We start from the raw sequence: 18,406 nt of genomic DNA on the forward strand, positions 1-18,406 counted from the left end.
ACGAACAGGCAAAGCGTGAATACAGGACCAAGATTGAATAGTACTACACCGGCTCCAATGGTCGTCGGATGTGGCAGGGCTTGCAAATTATTACAGACTACAAAGGGAAGTACAGCCGCGAGCTGCCCAGTGATACGAGCCTACCAGACAAGCTAAATTACTTCTATGCTCGCTTTGAGGCAAGTAACACTGAAACATGGTTGAGATCTTCAGCTGTTCTGGAAGACTGTGTGATCCCGCTCTCCGCAGCCGATGTGGGTGAAACCTTTAAACAGGTAAACATTCACAAGGCAGCAGGGCCAGACGGATTAACGGGACGTGTACTCTGAGCATATGCTGACCAACTGGCAAGTGTCTTCACTGCCATTTTCAACCTCTCCCTGACTGTAATACCAACATGTTTCAAGCAGACCAGCAGAGTCCCTGTACCCAAGGACACTAAGGTAAACTGCCTAAATGACTACCCGTAGCACTCACATCTGTAGCCATGAAGTACATTGAAAGTCTGGTTTATTATTATCAACACCATTATCCCATAAACCATAGACCCACTCCAATTTGCGTACCGCCCCAACAGATCCACAGAAAATGCAATCTCTATTGCACTCCACACTGCCCTTTCCCACCTGGACAAAAGGAACATGTATGTGATAATGCTATTCATTGACTACAGCTCAGCGTTCAACACAATAGTGCTGGGACTAAAAATCTCCCTCTGCAACTGGATCCTGAACTTCCTGACGGGCTTCCCCCAGGTGGTAACGGTAGGTAACAACACATCCACCACGCTGATCCACAACACGGGGGCCCCTCAGGGGTGCATGCTCAGTCCCATCCTGTACTCCCTGTTCACTCAAGACTGCACGGACAGGCTCGACTCCAACACCATCATCAAGTTTGCTGATGACACAACAGTGGTAGGCCTGATCACCGACAACGATGAGACAGCCTATAGGGAGGAGGTCAGAGACCTGGCCATGTGGTGCCAGGACAACAACCTCTCCCTCAATATGATCAAGACAAAGAAGATGATTGTGGACTACAGGAAAAGGAGGACCAAGCACGCCTCCATTCTCATCGATGGGCTGTAGTGGAGCAGGTTGAGAGCTTCAATTTCCTTGGTGTCCACATCAGCAACAAACTATCATGGTCCAAACACACCAAGACAGACGTGAAGAGGGCATGACACAGCCTATTCCTCCTCAGGGGACTGAAAAGATTTGGCATGGGTCGCCAAATCCTCAAAAAGTTATACAGCTGCACCATCGAGAGCATCCTGACCGGTTGCATCACTGCCTGGTATGGCAACTGCTCTGCCTCCGACCGCAAGGCACTACAGAGGGTAGTGCTTACAGCCCAGAACATCCCTGGGGCCAATCCTGACATCCAGGACCTCTATACCAGGTGGTTTCAGAGGAAGGCCCTAGAAATTGTCAAAGACTCAAGACATCCTAGTCATAGACTGTCCTCTCTGCTATTGCATGGCAAGTGGTACCAGAGCACCAAGTCTCCGTCCAAAAGACTTAACAGCTGGTACACCCAAGCCATAAGACTGCTGAACAGCTAATTGAATGGCGACCCAGACTATTTCCATTGTCTACAGTATACATAGTCACTTTAACTCTACCTACATGTACATACTATCTCAATTACCTCTACTAACCTTTGCCCCCACGCATTGACTCTGTACCGGTACCCCCTGTATATAGCCTCACTATTGTTATTTTACTGCTGTTCTTGAATTATTTGTTACTTTTATTTGTAATTTTTTACTTATCTATTTTTCACTTAACATGTATTTTTCTTGGAAGTAAGCATTTCACTCTAAGGTCTACCACAACTGTTGTATTCGGCGCATGTGACAAATAACATTTGATTTGATTTGACACCGTCCAACCGTCCAACAAAACCCTTACTTGACAATGCAGGCACATATCCACACGGCATACACCTGATTCACAGCTGCACTGCTTATATCAGACGACTTGTGATGACACAACACGTGGCTGTGTGGCATTGCCACAGCTTGAGGGGTGAAGGGCTGAGAGACAGTTCATTGTACACAGAGCTGAGAGTAGAGCATTATAAAGTGAATGGTTAGATGGGCTAAAGGGGCCTGTTCTGTGATGCCATTATGGGAGGGAGAGAGAGAGAGAGAGAGAGAGAGAGAGAGAGAGAGAGAGAGAGAGAGAGAGAGAGAGAGAGAGAGAGAGAGAGAGAGAGAGAGAGAGAGAGAGAGAAAAGAGACAGAAAAGAGACAGAAAATAGAGAGAATAAAAGAGAAATACAGCACCGAGAAATAGAGAGCGAGGGAGAGAAAAGAGACAGAAAATAGAGAGAAAAAGAGAAATACAGCACTGAGAAATAGAATGAGAGAGAGAGAGAGAGGTGGTGAGCGAGTGCACTTACCCTTATGACCTCTGGGCAGGCATAGTGAGGAGATCTGTCAAGAGAGATACGCACAACAGCTTTACACAAGGCAATGCACACACACTGTGTTTTACATACACAAACACACATCCAATAAAACACAGTTACCAGAACACGTGCACACACATTACATGAAGTCACAAACGCATACTCATACGCACACTGTTCTGAACGTAAGGAGAGTTAACTTGAGGACTGCATGACTGCTGCAAATGTCCCAAATAGGTGGAAGGAATATACTTAGGTTGGAGTCATTAAAACTTGTTTTTCAACCACTCCACACATTTCTTGTTAACAAACTATGACTTTGGAAAGTCAGTTAGAACATCTACTTTATGCATGACACAAGTAACTATTCCAACAATTGTTTACAGACAGATTATTTCACTTATAATTCACTTTATCACAATTCCAGTGGGTCTGAAGTTCACATACACCAAGTTGACTGTGGCTTTAAACAGCTTGGAAAATTCCAGAAAATTATGTTGTGGCTTTAGAAGCTTCTGATAGGCTAATTGACATAATTTGAGTCAATTGGAGATGTACCTGTGGATGTATTTCAAGGCATACCTTCAAACTCAGTGCCTCTTTGCTTGACATCATGGGAAAATCAAAAGAAATCAGCCAAGACCTCAGAAAAACATGGTACACCTCCACAAGTCAAGTTCATCCTTGGGAGCAATTTCCAAACACCTGAAGGTACCCCGTTCATCTGTACAAACAATAGTATGGGACCACGCAGCCGTCATTCTGCTCAGGAAGGAGACACATTCTGTCTCCTAGAGATTAATGTACTTTGGTGCGAAAGGTGCAAATCCCAGAATAACACCAAAGGACCTTGTGAAGATGCTGGAGGAAACAAGTACGAAAGTATCTATATCCACAGTAAAATGAGTCCATATATCAACATAACCTGAAAGGCCGCTCAGCAAGGAAGAAGCCACTGCTCCAAAACCACCATAAAAAAGCCAGTTTGCAGCTGCACATGGGGACAAAGATCGTACTTTGGAGAAATGTCCTCTGGTCTGATGAAGCAAAAATTGAACTGTTTGGCCATAATGACCATCGTTATGTTTGGAGGAAAAAGGGGGAGTCTTGCAAGCCGAAGAACAACATCCCAACCGTGAAGCACAGGGGTGGCAGCATCATGTTGTGGGGGTGCTTGCTGCAGGAGGGACTGGTGCACTTTACAAAATAGATGACGTCATGAGGAATGAAAATTATGTGGATATATTGAAGCAACATCTCAAGACATCAGTCAGGAAGTTAAAGCTTGGTCGCAAATGGGTCTTCCAAATGGACAATGACCCCAAGCATACTTCCAAAGTTGTGGCAAAATAGCTTAAGGACAACAAAGTCGAGGTATTGGAGTGGCCATCACAAAGCCCTGACCTCAATCCCATAGAAAATTTGTGGGCAGAACTGAAAAAGCATGTGCAAGTGGGCCTACAAACCTGACTCAGTAACACCAGCTCTGACAGGAGGAACGGGCCAAAATTCACCCAACATATTGTGGGAAGCTTGTGGAAGGCAACCTGAAATGATTGACCCAAGTTAAACAATTTAAAGGCAATGCTACCAAATAATAATTGAGTGTATGTAAACATCTGACCCACTGGGAATGTGATGAAAGAAATAAAAGCTGAAATAAATCATTCTCTCTACTATTATTCTGACATTTCACATTCTTAAAAGAAAGTGGTGATCCTAACTGACCTAAGGCAGAGAATTGTTACTAGGATTAAATATCAGGAATTGTGAAAAACTGAGTTTAAATGCATGTCTTAGGTGTATGTAAACTTCCGACTTCAACTGTACCACCTATTGTATCAGCTCTATTAGCAGAAGCACACACTTAAACAGATGAAAAAACATCTTATGGAACAGTGGGGACTGTGAAGAGACACACACACACAGGTACAGACACACGCATATGCACATATGTGCTAGCACACGCACTCTACACACATGTACATTGTAATAATGTTGTATGGTGGTATAATACATGTTCTATTGAAGATATGTAGTGGTGTAATAATGTTATATGATGCCTTTTGTTTTATGCATAATGTAAGTGACTTAATGTGTTTGGACTCCATGAAGAATGCTGCTGACCTAATAAATACAAATATAAATGCACTATGATAAGTTCAGAAGTTCAGATAAGTTCATTGTTTAGTCAGCTACTGAACTAAATAGATTTTTGGACTGCCCAAATGCATCTCAGTCACTGTTTTGTGCTTTGATTATGTGCATACATTGTGTAAAAGATGAACCGACACTCTACTGAGTGTACTGAATTCTATGCAAGACCTATGCACCTTGTCATAATGTAATTGTCATGCGACTTAAATAACTGTGTTTTGAACATACTTCACTGTATATTTGCGTTTTGCATTCTTAGTTAGTAGGAAGATCATTCATGAATAGGAAGATTACCTCATCCTTTAGAAGAGGTACGACAGCGGTGTGATTGTTACAGTATCAACACATGGCTGTGTGTTTAACATTGGATGTACACTCCCTCCTTGTCCTTCCCTTCCTCTCATCAATCTTACCATCTAACATTACATACGCCTGTATTTCTATTACGCGTGCAAGCAGTGTGTGTATTAAGTATCTGGTCCGTTTGTGTTCTGTGTACTGTGTTATTCATTATATAAAGACAGAGTTACTTTGACACACTGACAAGAGTGTTTCCGTGTGTCTGCCTTCTTCTCAACGCAACACACACGCAAGGAGACACACACACATGTACATTCTGTAAACACAAGCTTCCTGATTGCCAGTCAAATTGAATTATGGTAATATATGCAAAACCAGTCAATTTGCCCTAGTCAAACAGAGCACTGTCAGAGCATGCAAACCCCAAAATAATTATAAACCAACACTTTTTTTAACACATTGTTTAGAGCAACTTGTCCTTAGTTGTCTCTAAACGATATTTAATGCTCAATGTTTTTTACATTAGGTACGTTAAATGAAGTATTCCTCAATTTGTCCGTGTAAAGTACAGTCATTTTATCTGATAAAGATAATATTTCATAATATGTTTACGAACGTTGGCCTGAGGGCAAAGGAGAGAAGGATCTATCACTCTGTGAGAGTGATATTATACGTCTATGAAGCAAGGATAAAAGTTTAGATGTTTCCATTGTCGTCATGCCACCTTTTAGGGTATGCAATCTTTATTTCTATATTCAGCTAATTATAAACTGTACCGGTAACTGCCAAAACAATGGAAACACTTGAGAAAATGAGGGATACAATGTATATAATAAATAATTAATAAGAATTTAGTGGGTACTTATATTTGTCCTATCTTACACATGCACAAGTGTTAATTAGAAATGTTTTTTTTTTGCATATCCCAACTCCCCCTGAGACAACCTCAGATGGTCGTCTTGAAGACCCAACACTAAGGCAACACAGTGACTAGGGTCTGGTTTCAATGATGGACTATTTTGGCATAGAGGAACTGAAGCAGATAGAGCAGTAGCATATGGCAGTGATATAGTTCCTGTATGCCAAAAGAGTCCATGATTGAAACAAGACCCTAGTCACTGTGTTGCCTAGGGTCTGATTTGTAAAACTTTTCAGGAGAATGGGGTGATGGCCAGGGTCAGCTATTATCAGCAGCGACCCTGGAGCAAATAAGTCTATGTGCCTTGCTCAAGGGCACATCGGCAGACTGTCGATGTGTCCACCCGGGAATCGAGCTAGCGACATTTCGGTTAATGGCCCAACACTCCAACCGTTGGGCTACCTGCTACCCACAAAAGAATGCTCGGAGCTGAGATTGAACCCAGGGTCTATGGAGCAGGAGCTCTCTGCTTAGACCACTGCGCCATCTGTCCATTGAAAGCAGGTGCTTTAGTAAAAGTAGGGCACGAGTAGAGCACATGGGGCACATGAAAATGATGTAAACCATTTGCCATGGCTGTATTAGTCACCAGATCTCAACCCAATTGAACGCTGATGGGAGAATCTGGAGCGGTGCCTGAGACAGCATTTTCCACCACCATCTACAAAATATGAAATTATGGAATTATGGAATTTCTTGTGGAAGAATGGTGTCACATCCCTCCAATAGAGTTCCTAGACACTTGTAGCATCTATACCAATGTGCATTGAAGTTCTGGCTGGTGGTGGCCCAACGCCCCATTAAGACAGTACTGTTGGCGTTTCCTGTATTTTGGCAGTTACCTGTGTATGTGCAGTGATTTGAGAGTAAAGTTCCAACCCTTGCAACTACCCTTGCATTTGGACCCATGTGACCCTACAAAAACACATGCATGAGTCACTGTGACAACAGGGCACAAGAAAGGAAAAAGGCATAATTATACAACCACAAATTGGGCCTTAAGGTCAGAGACGTGACATGGCCATCGCCTGAATTCAGTGTCTTTAAAAGGACACCTTGGAACACAAAGTCACACAGTGTCCAACGTGCTTGTCAGATGCACAACTTTGCCTGAGAAAACAAAGCAGACATGTTTTTTTTTTATTGTTTTTTGGCTGTTTATTTGTGTTGAGTCATGGCCTAGTTGTGTTTGTGCGTATGAAATGTTGACAAAAAGCTAAGCCCTCGGCAGAGTTCACCTGGGTTAGCATGTTAGCCTGTAATGTTAGCCTTTCCTGCTCTTATCTCCTCTGTCACATTGTGCTGGGCCACACTGTCAGTCTTCCAGATGATGATGGACAGAGATTTAGCATTGCTACATTGGCTAATCTGTAAAGATGCAGGGTAGGCTATACTGGTCCTGGTTATCTGGACTGAAGATCTAACTGACCACACACACACACACACGGACACACATACACAGGTGCAAACAAACACAAGCATGCTGTTATATACACACATGGCTTTAGGACACGCACGCAAACACTAGTGGTGCGAGGGTCAAGTTGTAGGCTACAGTCAGAAACGACAAAAATATTTTTTGACATGGGGTGCAGGATTTAGTTTGCCTGATTTAGATATGTTTCTGACATTTTGGTAGGCTATTTGTTAGTCAACTCGTCTATAGTTGTATACATGCAACTTCCCTTCTGCCATTATATGTTGCCCTAAAAGACTAAAGAAACCCTTGCTCACCAGAATAAGGTCATAAGTCAATAGAATGAATGCTTCAATCTAGTTGACATCGGTAACGTTCTCTGTTATCTCTGCTTCTTTCGCAGAGCAAAGACATTTAGGGACCGAGGAGACAATTTAATACCATTTTTTTAAGGAATGATTTTGTATGCAAAATGTCCAAATGACTGACATCAGTTGGACCAGTTGTAAAATAGATGGTTGTGAAAATGACCCAACATGTTTCTGATCAAATTTGAGTTCTGCATGGATGCATATTTCATATGTTTGAAATATATCAGCTTTTAGAATGCTGATAAAGACAGCCTATTGTCTATAGAGGTGCTATCTGACTGTGCATTGACATCCTCCCAAGATGCAGAAAATAAAACTGCGTTGCTACAGATGCTGTTTTGATACCCGTGCCGGCCTCGACCGAGGACCCATGAGGCAGCGGTGGTCTTTTGGATTCTCTAAAAACAGAAATAAATAAAACTGTCTTTATTTACAAAATAGTATCTCTCACTCCTGTTCAAGAATGGCCTTTCTCACTCACTTTAGGTTATTTGAAAACAAAATAATCTCCAAAATATCATTATTTTTTTAAACAAAGCGATTATTGTAATCATTATAAATTAATTTGGTATTATATAAAAGCCTCTTTAGATATTCTCACAGATCAGATTTGCCCTAACGAAATGCCCTAAGGAATGTCTCTTAAATATTCATTTATAATCCTCCAATCCTCTAAATGTAATTAAGCAATAGGATTTGAAGCAATAGCCCACGTATGGTCAACTATTTCAGCACCGTTTCACACTGCTCTGAGACAAGCATGGGGACTGGTCTGATAAATCAATGAGATTTTTATTTTCACTGAATCTCCATTTAGATATTGGTTAGACTACAATTAGGGTGTGGAAATGTTATGTTCTTAGTACTGTAACCTATTCCCGACCGTCACGTTGAACGGCGCCATATTTTCTGAGGGTTTTTCTTGGAATAGAACCACCATAATATTATTCAAATTAGTTAGCTACATTTCTTAAAACCAATCCCATAAACTATGTTCTTACAAAAAAGGTTACAAATTCTCTAGTACAGTCAATATTTAAGACTATCAAATGCTTCTCAAAGATGCCCTCTGGTGGTCAAACTACCACTAAATAGCATTAATGGCAACAGTGGCTGACAATTAAATAACGTGCCATACATGCTGACCACACCGCTCGTGTAGCGTGCACGAGCACTGCAAAATAAATGTACACATACAGTACATGTTATTCAATCATAGCACAAGCATCTGCGTTGCCAGGCGTTACAATAGAAGTCCGTTCTATTTGTGATGCTGAACGCGGTGCAAGTCCTGCCTCTCTTATCTCCTCATTGGCTTATAGAAGCAGATTCCCACGTGCCATCTGCTCATTGGTTATACCCACGCTTGTGATTGAAAGATGAACTTCGGTCGGTCGGTCATGGTAACACACCTTTTATTATGAAAGTTAATAAAAATCCAAAGAAGAAAAAGCCTGGAAGGAGGAGAGATGACTAGAGATGACTAGAAATTATTCAGTTGACCATTTTATGTGTGGATTAATTGTCGGAGTAGAAGACCTTGTGCATTTCAGGTAAAATACCAACTCAGTGTTTATATCCCAGGACAAATTAGTTAGCAACAGCAAGCTAGCTAAATTTCCATAAATGTTTAATGCTTTTCGACCTGTCCTCAAATAAATATAATTGGTTCAGAGTTTCTTTTGATATTTCAAACTGCGTGTCGTGATAGCGTTTGGTGTCGGGGACAAAATGAATTTGCTCACGCACGTGCCCGGTTTGGGTATGGTGATAGAATTCTGCAGCCCGCAAAGTGTGCTGCAGTATGATGCAACTTTTAAAGGAAGAACCACTGTACAGTATTTCTCCAATCCTGTTCACGTGTCAAAATGTTGCCTAAATTTGATGCAGCCTATCATTTTACTGCAAGAAATCCCTAATTCTGCAGGAGTTAATATCAAGGCTATGTGAGAGGTTAAAGAGCTGTAGTCATGTCCAGATTTCAGTTTCCATTTAACTCATCTGAATAGCAGGCTACAGTTCCCTTGATGTGCCACAGGTCTATTTGAAGTCCCCGTTTTGTGACCGTCGAATTTGTGTACTCTTAACAATCATCACACACTGATCTCATCCTCTTTTACCATTTCACCAAATCTTTCCCAAACATTACTTTAATGCCCCCTTCCTTCTCTTTTTTTGCCCCCTTCCTTCGCCTAAAATAATGAAACAAAAACCTCAATGTAGCCTATAGTTATAAATTGCACAAGAATGATACATTACGCACGCGCACACACACACACACCCCCAGCCCCCCCCCCACACACACACACACAGTTGGCTCACCCGCAGCTGGTCTCCAGCAGACTATCCCCGACCTGCAGAGACGCCATGCCAAAGTCTGCTATCCTGATGTTGTTCTTCTCATCTAGCAACAGGTTCTCTGGCTTCAGATCTCTGTGACTGTGGAGAGGAGGAGGGAGGGAGGGAGGGAGGGAGGGAGGGAGGGAGGGAGGGAGGGAGGGAGGGAGGGAGGGAGGGAGGGAGGGAGGGAGGGAGGGAGGGAGGGAAAGGGTGAGGGAGAGGGAGAGGGAAAGAGAGAGAAAAACATAATTTACCCAAGTACCAAGCAGAGGTGAAAACAAGAAAACCTGACAGTCTAACAGGACTGGATTTATGCATTTCCCAGGAATGTTGTCCAGGAAATCTCTATAAAAATATACACATTATACTATAATTTCCTTTGATGAGACGCTAATGTTTCCGCTTTCCAATAGTCCAGTGTCAGGAGCAGGTCTAGGCAGGGATACTGTACAAATCACTTTGTGATAACTGCTGATGTAAAAATGATGCATTTGATTGATTTTGATTGATTGATTGCTAAATGACTCACCATATGGAGTGACTGTGGCAGAAATCCAGAGCTGAGATGATCTGTCTGAAGAACTTCCTGGCCTCCTTGGGCGTTAACCTTCCCTTCTTCACCAGGTAGTCAAACAGCTCACCGCCTGACACGTGCTCTAGCACCAGATACCTGGGGAGGGAGGGAACCACACACGTTAGATACACAGACTAGAGCCTTATATTATATATATTACATCATATCTCTATAGTAGGTGTCCAGGCACGACTCCAATACCGTCATTACGTTTGCCGACGACACAACAACAGTAGGCCTGATCACTGACAACGAAGAGACAGCCTGTAGAGAGGAGGTCAGAGACCTGGCCGTGTGGTGCCAGGATAACAACCTCTCCTTCAATGTGATCAAGACCAAGGAGATGATTGTGGACTACAGGAAAAGGAGGACCCAGCATGCCCCCATTCTCATCGACGGGGCTGGAGTGGAGAAGGTTGAGAGCTTCAAGTTTCTTGGTGTCCACATCACCAACAAACTCTCATGGTCCAAACACACCAATTGTGAAGAGGGCACGACAAAGCCTATTCCCCCTCAGGAGACTGAAAAGACTTGGCATGGGTCCTCAGATCCTCAAAAATTATTACAGCTGCAACATCGAGAGCATTCTGACTGCCTCCGACCGCAGTTGCCATACCAGGCAGTGATGTAGATCGTATGGCCCAGTACACCTATACTAGGCGATGTCAGAGGAAGGCCCTAAAAATTGTCAAAGACTCCAGCCACAATAGTCATAGACTGTTCTCTCTGTACAGTACCACATGGCAAGCGATACCGGAGCACCAAGTCTAGGTCCAAAAGGCCTCTTACCAGCTCGACTAACCTGTGCCCTGCACATTGACTATACCCCTTGTATACAGCCTCACTACTGTTATTTTACTGCTGCTCTTTAACTATTTATTTGTTATTTTTTACTTAACTATTTTTTACTCAACACTTATTTTTCTTAAAACGGCATTGTTGGTTAAAGGCTTGTAAGTAAGCATTTCACTGTGTTCGGCGCATGTGACGAATACAATTTAATTTGATGTATCTCTGGATAGGTATTACAAAGTTAGTTTACAAGATCGAGGACTGCTTGTAGTGAAAGGCCAGGAACAGCTAGCCTCAAGCTGGCACAAGCTGACTACACATTTACATTATATTGACATTTTAGTTATTTAATGGGGCACACCCAATCATTAATTAATGTTGATCCTGAAACCACTGCTTTTAGTGCACCCTCAAGTGTTAATATGTATTTCTAACATTTGGAGCATTGGTCTTCGATCCATAGAAGTTCTTCTCCTCTATAGTTGTATCTACAGCGGTTGCTACTGTGAGAGTATATGTGGTAACTCTTGTGGTACTTTCTGCGGTAGCTACTGTGCTAGATCTGTGAGAAAGCACTGAAGACACACTGTGGTATCCCTACTGTAGCAGGATACTCCACATTCCCACAACCCCCCTCTCTCCCACTCACAACACTTCCTGATTTATTAGCAGATTAAGGGACCTGTCAACGCTAGTTAAATTAGGAACACATTCACACATGATTTGTGAGTGGGAAAAGGTATCCGAGGCAAACACTTTGCGTCCGTGTCGGCGATTCGTCTGTGTCATCGGAATATTAGGGAAACAAATTCCCACACCAGTCGCCGCTGGCGACTTTAACAATTATTGAATAGTACATTAAGCAGAGCCATTGGAGCAGGGACACAGGAAAGATTAATACATAGGATAACATATGGATCTACATTAAACCCACAGGCTTCTGAATAGGCAGCTAAAACTGAGGGAGACCCAATGAAACATTACATGCCTGTGTTAGAATGGCCCTGGAAAATACATTTCTCAAGTGATTTCCAGCTTATTTTTCTTGTTTGCTCAAGTGATTTTCAGCCTGCCTTGCTTGTTTGCTAGCATGTTGCTATGCATTGGTGCTTCTCCAAATATGCAATTTAACAGTTTAAGGGAAGCACATTTGTTACAGCGCTTCAGTGAACCAAATAGTTTTTGGAAAGGACACTTACAAATATTTCTTGTTTTCGTAGACGTCGTGCAACTTTAAAACGTGAGGGTGCTCTATGAGCTTCAGAATGGCTATCTCTCGCTCCACCTGCAGAAAGAGAAAAAAGAGAGAAAATTAGGAGAAATGAATAATATTAGTGTGTGATTCAAAGTCCTTATGGAATACTTTAATGGCCCTAAAAAAAAATGTTTTTAAACTGCATAGCTCCTAGATGGATGTAATGTAAGTACTGACTATCCATGAGATCTTTAACATTGGAGCCCACTCAACAAAAAACATTTGGTGCTAGGGCCTGAACAATGAAGAGGAGAACGTGCAGACACAAAGAGAGAACATAGAGGAATGGAAAGGGAGAGTACACAGGAGAAAAATAAAGACCGAGACAGCGAGACGTGGTGGGAATAAGAGACTGACTGGCAGTGCCAGAGCCCATGTCTAGCCTGGCAGCTTGGGTCCATGCCAGGGCCTGCGGGAACAGCGACATGCCTACCACTTGTTAAGGTCCTGCTCCTGCCACAACGCAACCATACACCAGCAAATTTAACTCATTAATCACACACTGGTATCTGATATTACTCTATCATAATACACCACGACACAGCAGATAGGTGGGGACATTTCAACTACCTGTTTTCACACTCTGGAAAAGGTAAAAAGGTACAGAGCCTCCATCTGATAATGTGGTAACATTTTCCAATGGACCTTGGGCTAAACTTGAGGTAGGTTTATTGATGTGATAGAAAGGTACAGTACATATGTTCCTTGCATAGAACATTGGGTTATTTTGGCCACACACCATGTGACTCACAAATACTGTGTGGTCTGTACAGCTACTACAGACATTTGTGTCATGTTCTTTCACAAACAGTACGCCTACATAGTCACAGAAAAGAAAAAACATAATGACAAGACACATTAGTGACCAATAATAAAAATGTCAACTGCATTTTTTTTTGCCTCCAAACATCCAGACAAAACAGCTACTCTTTGTGTACCATTTGTGCCATGAACAGTTAGCCCGTACTGACATCATCATGAATGTCGTGTGGCAGCCTCCATTTTGTGTGATACTGTCAAAGTCAATAAAGCGTCATGATTCAAACCAATGTTACAACTCCTACTTTGAGATATCACATTACAGGGGTAATGGCAACTCAATGGGTAGTACACTTCATGCTTATAAACGTAGATCGACATTTGCTAACCATTAAATTACCTAAACAGTACATGAGTTAGATGAATATGTTAACATCTTGCAGTAGCTGCAGTATGACCAAATCTACAAACAAGATGCCAAGTACAAACCTCAGGAGGACAGACATACACATGCACACAGACACACATACAGCACACATACCCCCCCCTCCCCCGTGCCCCCTCCCCACCAACAGCACCTCCAGTCCAGAAAGCTGAGCTGGATTTACAGAATGCTAGCAGTATAAATGCCAGATCAGTGAAAACATGAGGGGTGAAGCTGGACAGCTGGCCACGGTTTCTCTCAATAAATCTCACTCTAATTGCTTTATTAAAGGGTCTGTCTTGTTAGCCAAAGACACAGGTACCATAAACCATAAATACAGACAATAAACACAATGTATTCACAATTATCTACACAGGTTAGCATTTACAGTACAGTGGAGATTGCATCTACATTTATATAATATTTAGCTGGGTTTGGCAAAGAACTGGTATTTCATTTTCATATTGCAAAACTGGTGCCGTCCAATCCCTCTACAAATGTCAATAAAGAACACCTAAAGTCATCAGTATTGAATTGAATAAGCGTTATTAACGTCATTAATCAGTAACCAGTGGAGTGGTATCAGTGGGAATACCTGCTCCAGCTAATCAAAATAACCCTGTGTTAATTCTGTACCGAATGTCCTATTGACTGGACTTCTCATTGGCTGATCATTAGTGCTGTTTCTGCACTATTAGGCTATGATGTTGGAACACACAAAGGTTATCTGATACGTTAGTGTAGCAGAGGTGGTTCAGTGAACTACACAATTGTGTGATTATTAACCTTGTCTGAGCTCCAGAGACTTGTGTTAGCTGCCAGAGTTGGGTTTTAACTCAATGGTTCTAAGAAAGTCTTCATGTTTGGAGGCACAGGGTTCAACACCCAGTAGGTCATACTAGCCTGGCATCAGAATGTATGAGAGTTGCTTGAGAGTTTGTGGAACATCTGGATGCACAGGCAGGACTAAACATTGCTGCCTATTGCACCATGACCCATGGCATCTTGACCCAGTGAGCCAATTAGCCCATGAAATCATGGTGTGCATGCATGATTCTAAAGTTGGGTTCTATGCAGATTTGGTGGCACACATACACACACAGTAATATTTTGTCATGACTTCACGTGAGGATCACAATGGGTCAGATCAGCTTGGCAATGGCTGACAATCACCAGACCCTCTCCCACCAGCAAAGGCGGGGAGGAGGGAACAGCGGGGGTTTTGAGTCCTCACACCCGGTCGTAAATTAAGCAGGAGAGAACTTTCTCTTGGCTCTTCAGTATCAACCAAAATAATAATTTTGTCTCCAGAAGACTTTTGCCAACAAAACTCTAATGTCCAAAAGTGGATAATGGAACAATAATTCTTACATGGGGAATGTGGGAAATGGGCGCAGTACACGCTGACCAGGTGTACAGTGTTTCCTCATACACATTAGTGTGGCTGGCTTCCGTGTTGGATGTGCATTGTGTCAAGAAGCAGTTTGGCTTGGTTGGGTTGTGTTTCGGAGGACGCATGGCTCTCGACCTTCACCTCATGAGTCCGTACAGGAGTTGCAGCGATGAGACAAGACTGTAACTATTACCAATTGGTTTCCACGAAATTGGGGAAATAAAAAGGACATTGTGACCTCTGGTTGACAATTAGAGCATGTACAAGTAGCCCACAGGAAAGCCTAACCGAAACAACTTTCCGAGAGGGCTTGGTTCCGACCGAGATAAACGACGAACGAACGGCATTCAACACGTAAATACATTCATTATTTTCTTAGTCCAAATGAGTGGCGGTTCGTGGGCAAGGTATATGATTAATGTGAGGACAGTCCTAAAATCTATCCATGATAAATGTCCCTTTTCCTCTATCAGTCTATTTTCCCACCCCCTTCTCCATCTCTGTGTAATGTGGCTCAGTCGGTAGAGCATGGCGCTTGCAAAGCCAAGCGTCGTGGGTTCGATTCCTGCTGGGGCCACCCATATGTAAAAGTAGTGGCCCCAGCCGACTTGTAAGTCGCTTTGGACAAAAGCGTCTGCTAAATGGGATATATTATTATATTTAATAAGCCATCATATCTTGTCAGTCTACTAGGGACCTTTGTTGTTATTATTTAGTTAGCTAGTAAATAATTAAATCAATTTGTGTAGTACTGAATAATGCTCAAAGCTGGGGTTCTTGCAGAACCAAGAAGGTTATGACTGTGCAGACTGATCATTGATGTAAGGTAATGATTAATTAGTGACTGTTATTGATATATAACTTATACCTTGTAATGGCCCATGGGTCCTAACTGTCTTAGGTCAGCTGTGAGCTGCTGCAAGGTGATGTGTCCCAATATAGTCCTTAAGTGCTATTTCTCTTAAGTACCCAATTGTCCTGAAATCCTCATGTGAGTGTGCCATTGTCCTCCCCATGTTGTATGTTTATCTTGCTCTGATATCTTGCAGCAGATCTATCCTGTACTCTGTTTTCATACCCACTTTACCTTTCCTAATGACAGCGTGCCAGAACTTTACCCACATACCAACAAAGGGGCACTGACACACCCACAGGGAAAGGGGGAAAGGGTAGAGGGGTGAAAGACAGACAAGACGAGAGGCGAGGGAAGAGGGTTAGGAACTAGGAAAGTGAGGCACAGGGGACAGAAGCAACCACAAAAACGTAATTATATTCCCATCAAAGCCCCCAATCTTCAAAGGTTCAGTCACTGGGATCGGGGCTGGAGCCTTGGAGCAGAGGGAAATAAATAATGAAACCCTTTAAGCTTTGGGCCAGTGGCTGGCCCCACCAAGCCCTCTGCCATGCCAGCTTCCCCCTTTTTGCCTTCCTTCTCTCTGCCTTCTCTCACAGACAGGGAATGAAGGAAGGAGGAAGGGAGAGAGAGATTCAGAGAGAGAGTGATAGACAGAGGGAAGGAGAGAGAGGGACTGAGCGATAGTTTCTTGTTTACAGCAGCATTCAAAATGAAAACGTTTCCTTTTCAATTTCCTCCTGTCCCTTTCTCTGTCTGTCTCTCTCTAACTTTTCTCTTATTCTCTTATTTCTCTCTTTCACACACTCTGGCTCTCTCAGATGTGCTATGCTATCAAGGCCTTTACAACAGGTATGCTAATGCTAGGTGCTAGTAACGTTTACACTGGGGCGGCAGTGTAGCCTAGTGGTTAGAGCAAAAAAAATCAGTTTACAATCGGAATGCTAACTCTAGGTGCTAGCGAAATTGCTATGTTTACGGCAGGGATTTGAATGATAGGTGCAAGCATCAGCGACGAGGATAGTGTACACCTGAAGCCACATAAGCTCACACTTTCACACACTCTCTCATGTCCTGTGGGAATCAACATTAATTAAGAACGCATTTACATACCATGAAGAAGTTCACAAAAAATGTGCAGTCATATATGCATAGAAAATACGCATTGGACACACATCTATGAATATGCATGCCACACCAGTATGCACGCAGCACGTGTACCCAATCACACACACACACTCACACCGACTCACACCCACTCACAGACATAAAATACAATTGACACTGTACAGTAAGTGTGTGTGCATGTCCGTGTGCCTGTGCCCTTACCTGTGTGGAACATCAATGGACATCCACACCTCTGTGTATGTTCTAACCCCACAGCTTGTGTCACTGATGAAGTGAAGCGTCATTATACAACAAGATTTGTCCAGGGGGGCAAGAATAAATGTCTATGGGTGAAGTGAAAGTAAGTAAGGTTGAAGGTTTGGAAAAGGGTTCAAACGGAAATGTAACCCGAAATCCTCTGAGTCGTAGCTCGCGGTTTAAGCCCTTCCTCTATCCCAATCCACAATGCCCTAACGAGTGTCTACTAGATGGTAACAAGCACTCGCATTGCACCTAGTGGATGATATTGACATTTCATGCACAAGGTTTCCCGAAGTCCTGGGGACCTGGAAAAACGTCTAATACCGCAGTGTATCTGGTGTGACCTGGCTGCAGTATAGTACTGCTATATTCATAGAGCAGAGTCGGAAGTTCTTCTATGGAGTGAGATTAGATTATTGTAAATGTATAGAACAGTTAAATTGTATAATTTGCAATGATTATGAGTCTAATCTCACTCTATATTCTTAGTCTAAATGCCAGGGATGACGTCATTATCTCAGAAGGGTGCTGGTGATGATGTTAGGTGGTGAACTCCATCTCTGCAACATCTCATCTCCTCCGGTCTCTAAATGTCAAGTTGTTACACACACACACTCAATCTAGGATCTCACACACACACACACACACACACACACACACACACACACACACACACACACACACACACACACACACACACACACACACACACACACACACACACACACACACACACACAGTTGACTCACCCGCCGCTGACTAATAAATAAATAAACTAATAATGATCAGTACAATGAGAGATTATTCTTGGTCAGGGTTGCCAGATTGAATGATTCCAGTAAACAGGACTGATTATCCAGACCATTTCCCGAGGGAAACCCACCCTGCCAAACCCCCCACTTTTCCCATAGACAGACTCAAGGTCAACTGACTTACTACTACCAATGACAAAAAAATCATCCAAATTGCAGCTGTAATGGCTAGATTAACTTGGCTATCATTAGAGAAGGGCGGTTCCCAGATCATAAATGAAAATTCCAAAATCAATTTAAAAGGCTTGTATGGA

General features: G+C 42.6%; 1 protein-coding gene across 3 annotated transcripts in view; it reads right to left on the reverse strand.

Moving 5' to 3' along the window:
• Positions 1-18,406, reverse strand: part of LOC135506000 (serine/threonine-protein kinase BRSK2) — a 169,138-nt gene that overhangs the window by 42,887 nt on the left and 107,845 nt on the right. For all 3 annotated transcript variants that reach the window (XM_064925335.1, XM_064925343.1, XM_064925329.1), the window contains exons 3-6: positions 12,488-12,573; positions 10,452-10,592; positions 9,905-10,021; positions 2,410-2,443 (exon numbers count right to left, since the gene is read on the reverse strand). In XM_064925335.1, the coding sequence (XP_064781407.1) occupies positions 2,410-2,443; positions 9,905-10,021; positions 10,452-10,592; positions 12,488-12,573 (378 nt within the window). The remainder of the gene's footprint in view (positions 1-2,409; positions 2,444-9,904; positions 10,022-10,451; positions 10,593-12,487; positions 12,574-18,406) is intronic.

The sequence above is a fragment of the Oncorhynchus masou genome, chromosome 2 (assembly GCF_036934945.1).
Source record: "Oncorhynchus masou masou isolate Uvic2021 chromosome 2, UVic_Omas_1.1, whole genome shotgun sequence".
Taxonomy (NCBI): domain Eukaryota; kingdom Metazoa; phylum Chordata; class Actinopteri; order Salmoniformes; family Salmonidae; genus Oncorhynchus; species Oncorhynchus masou.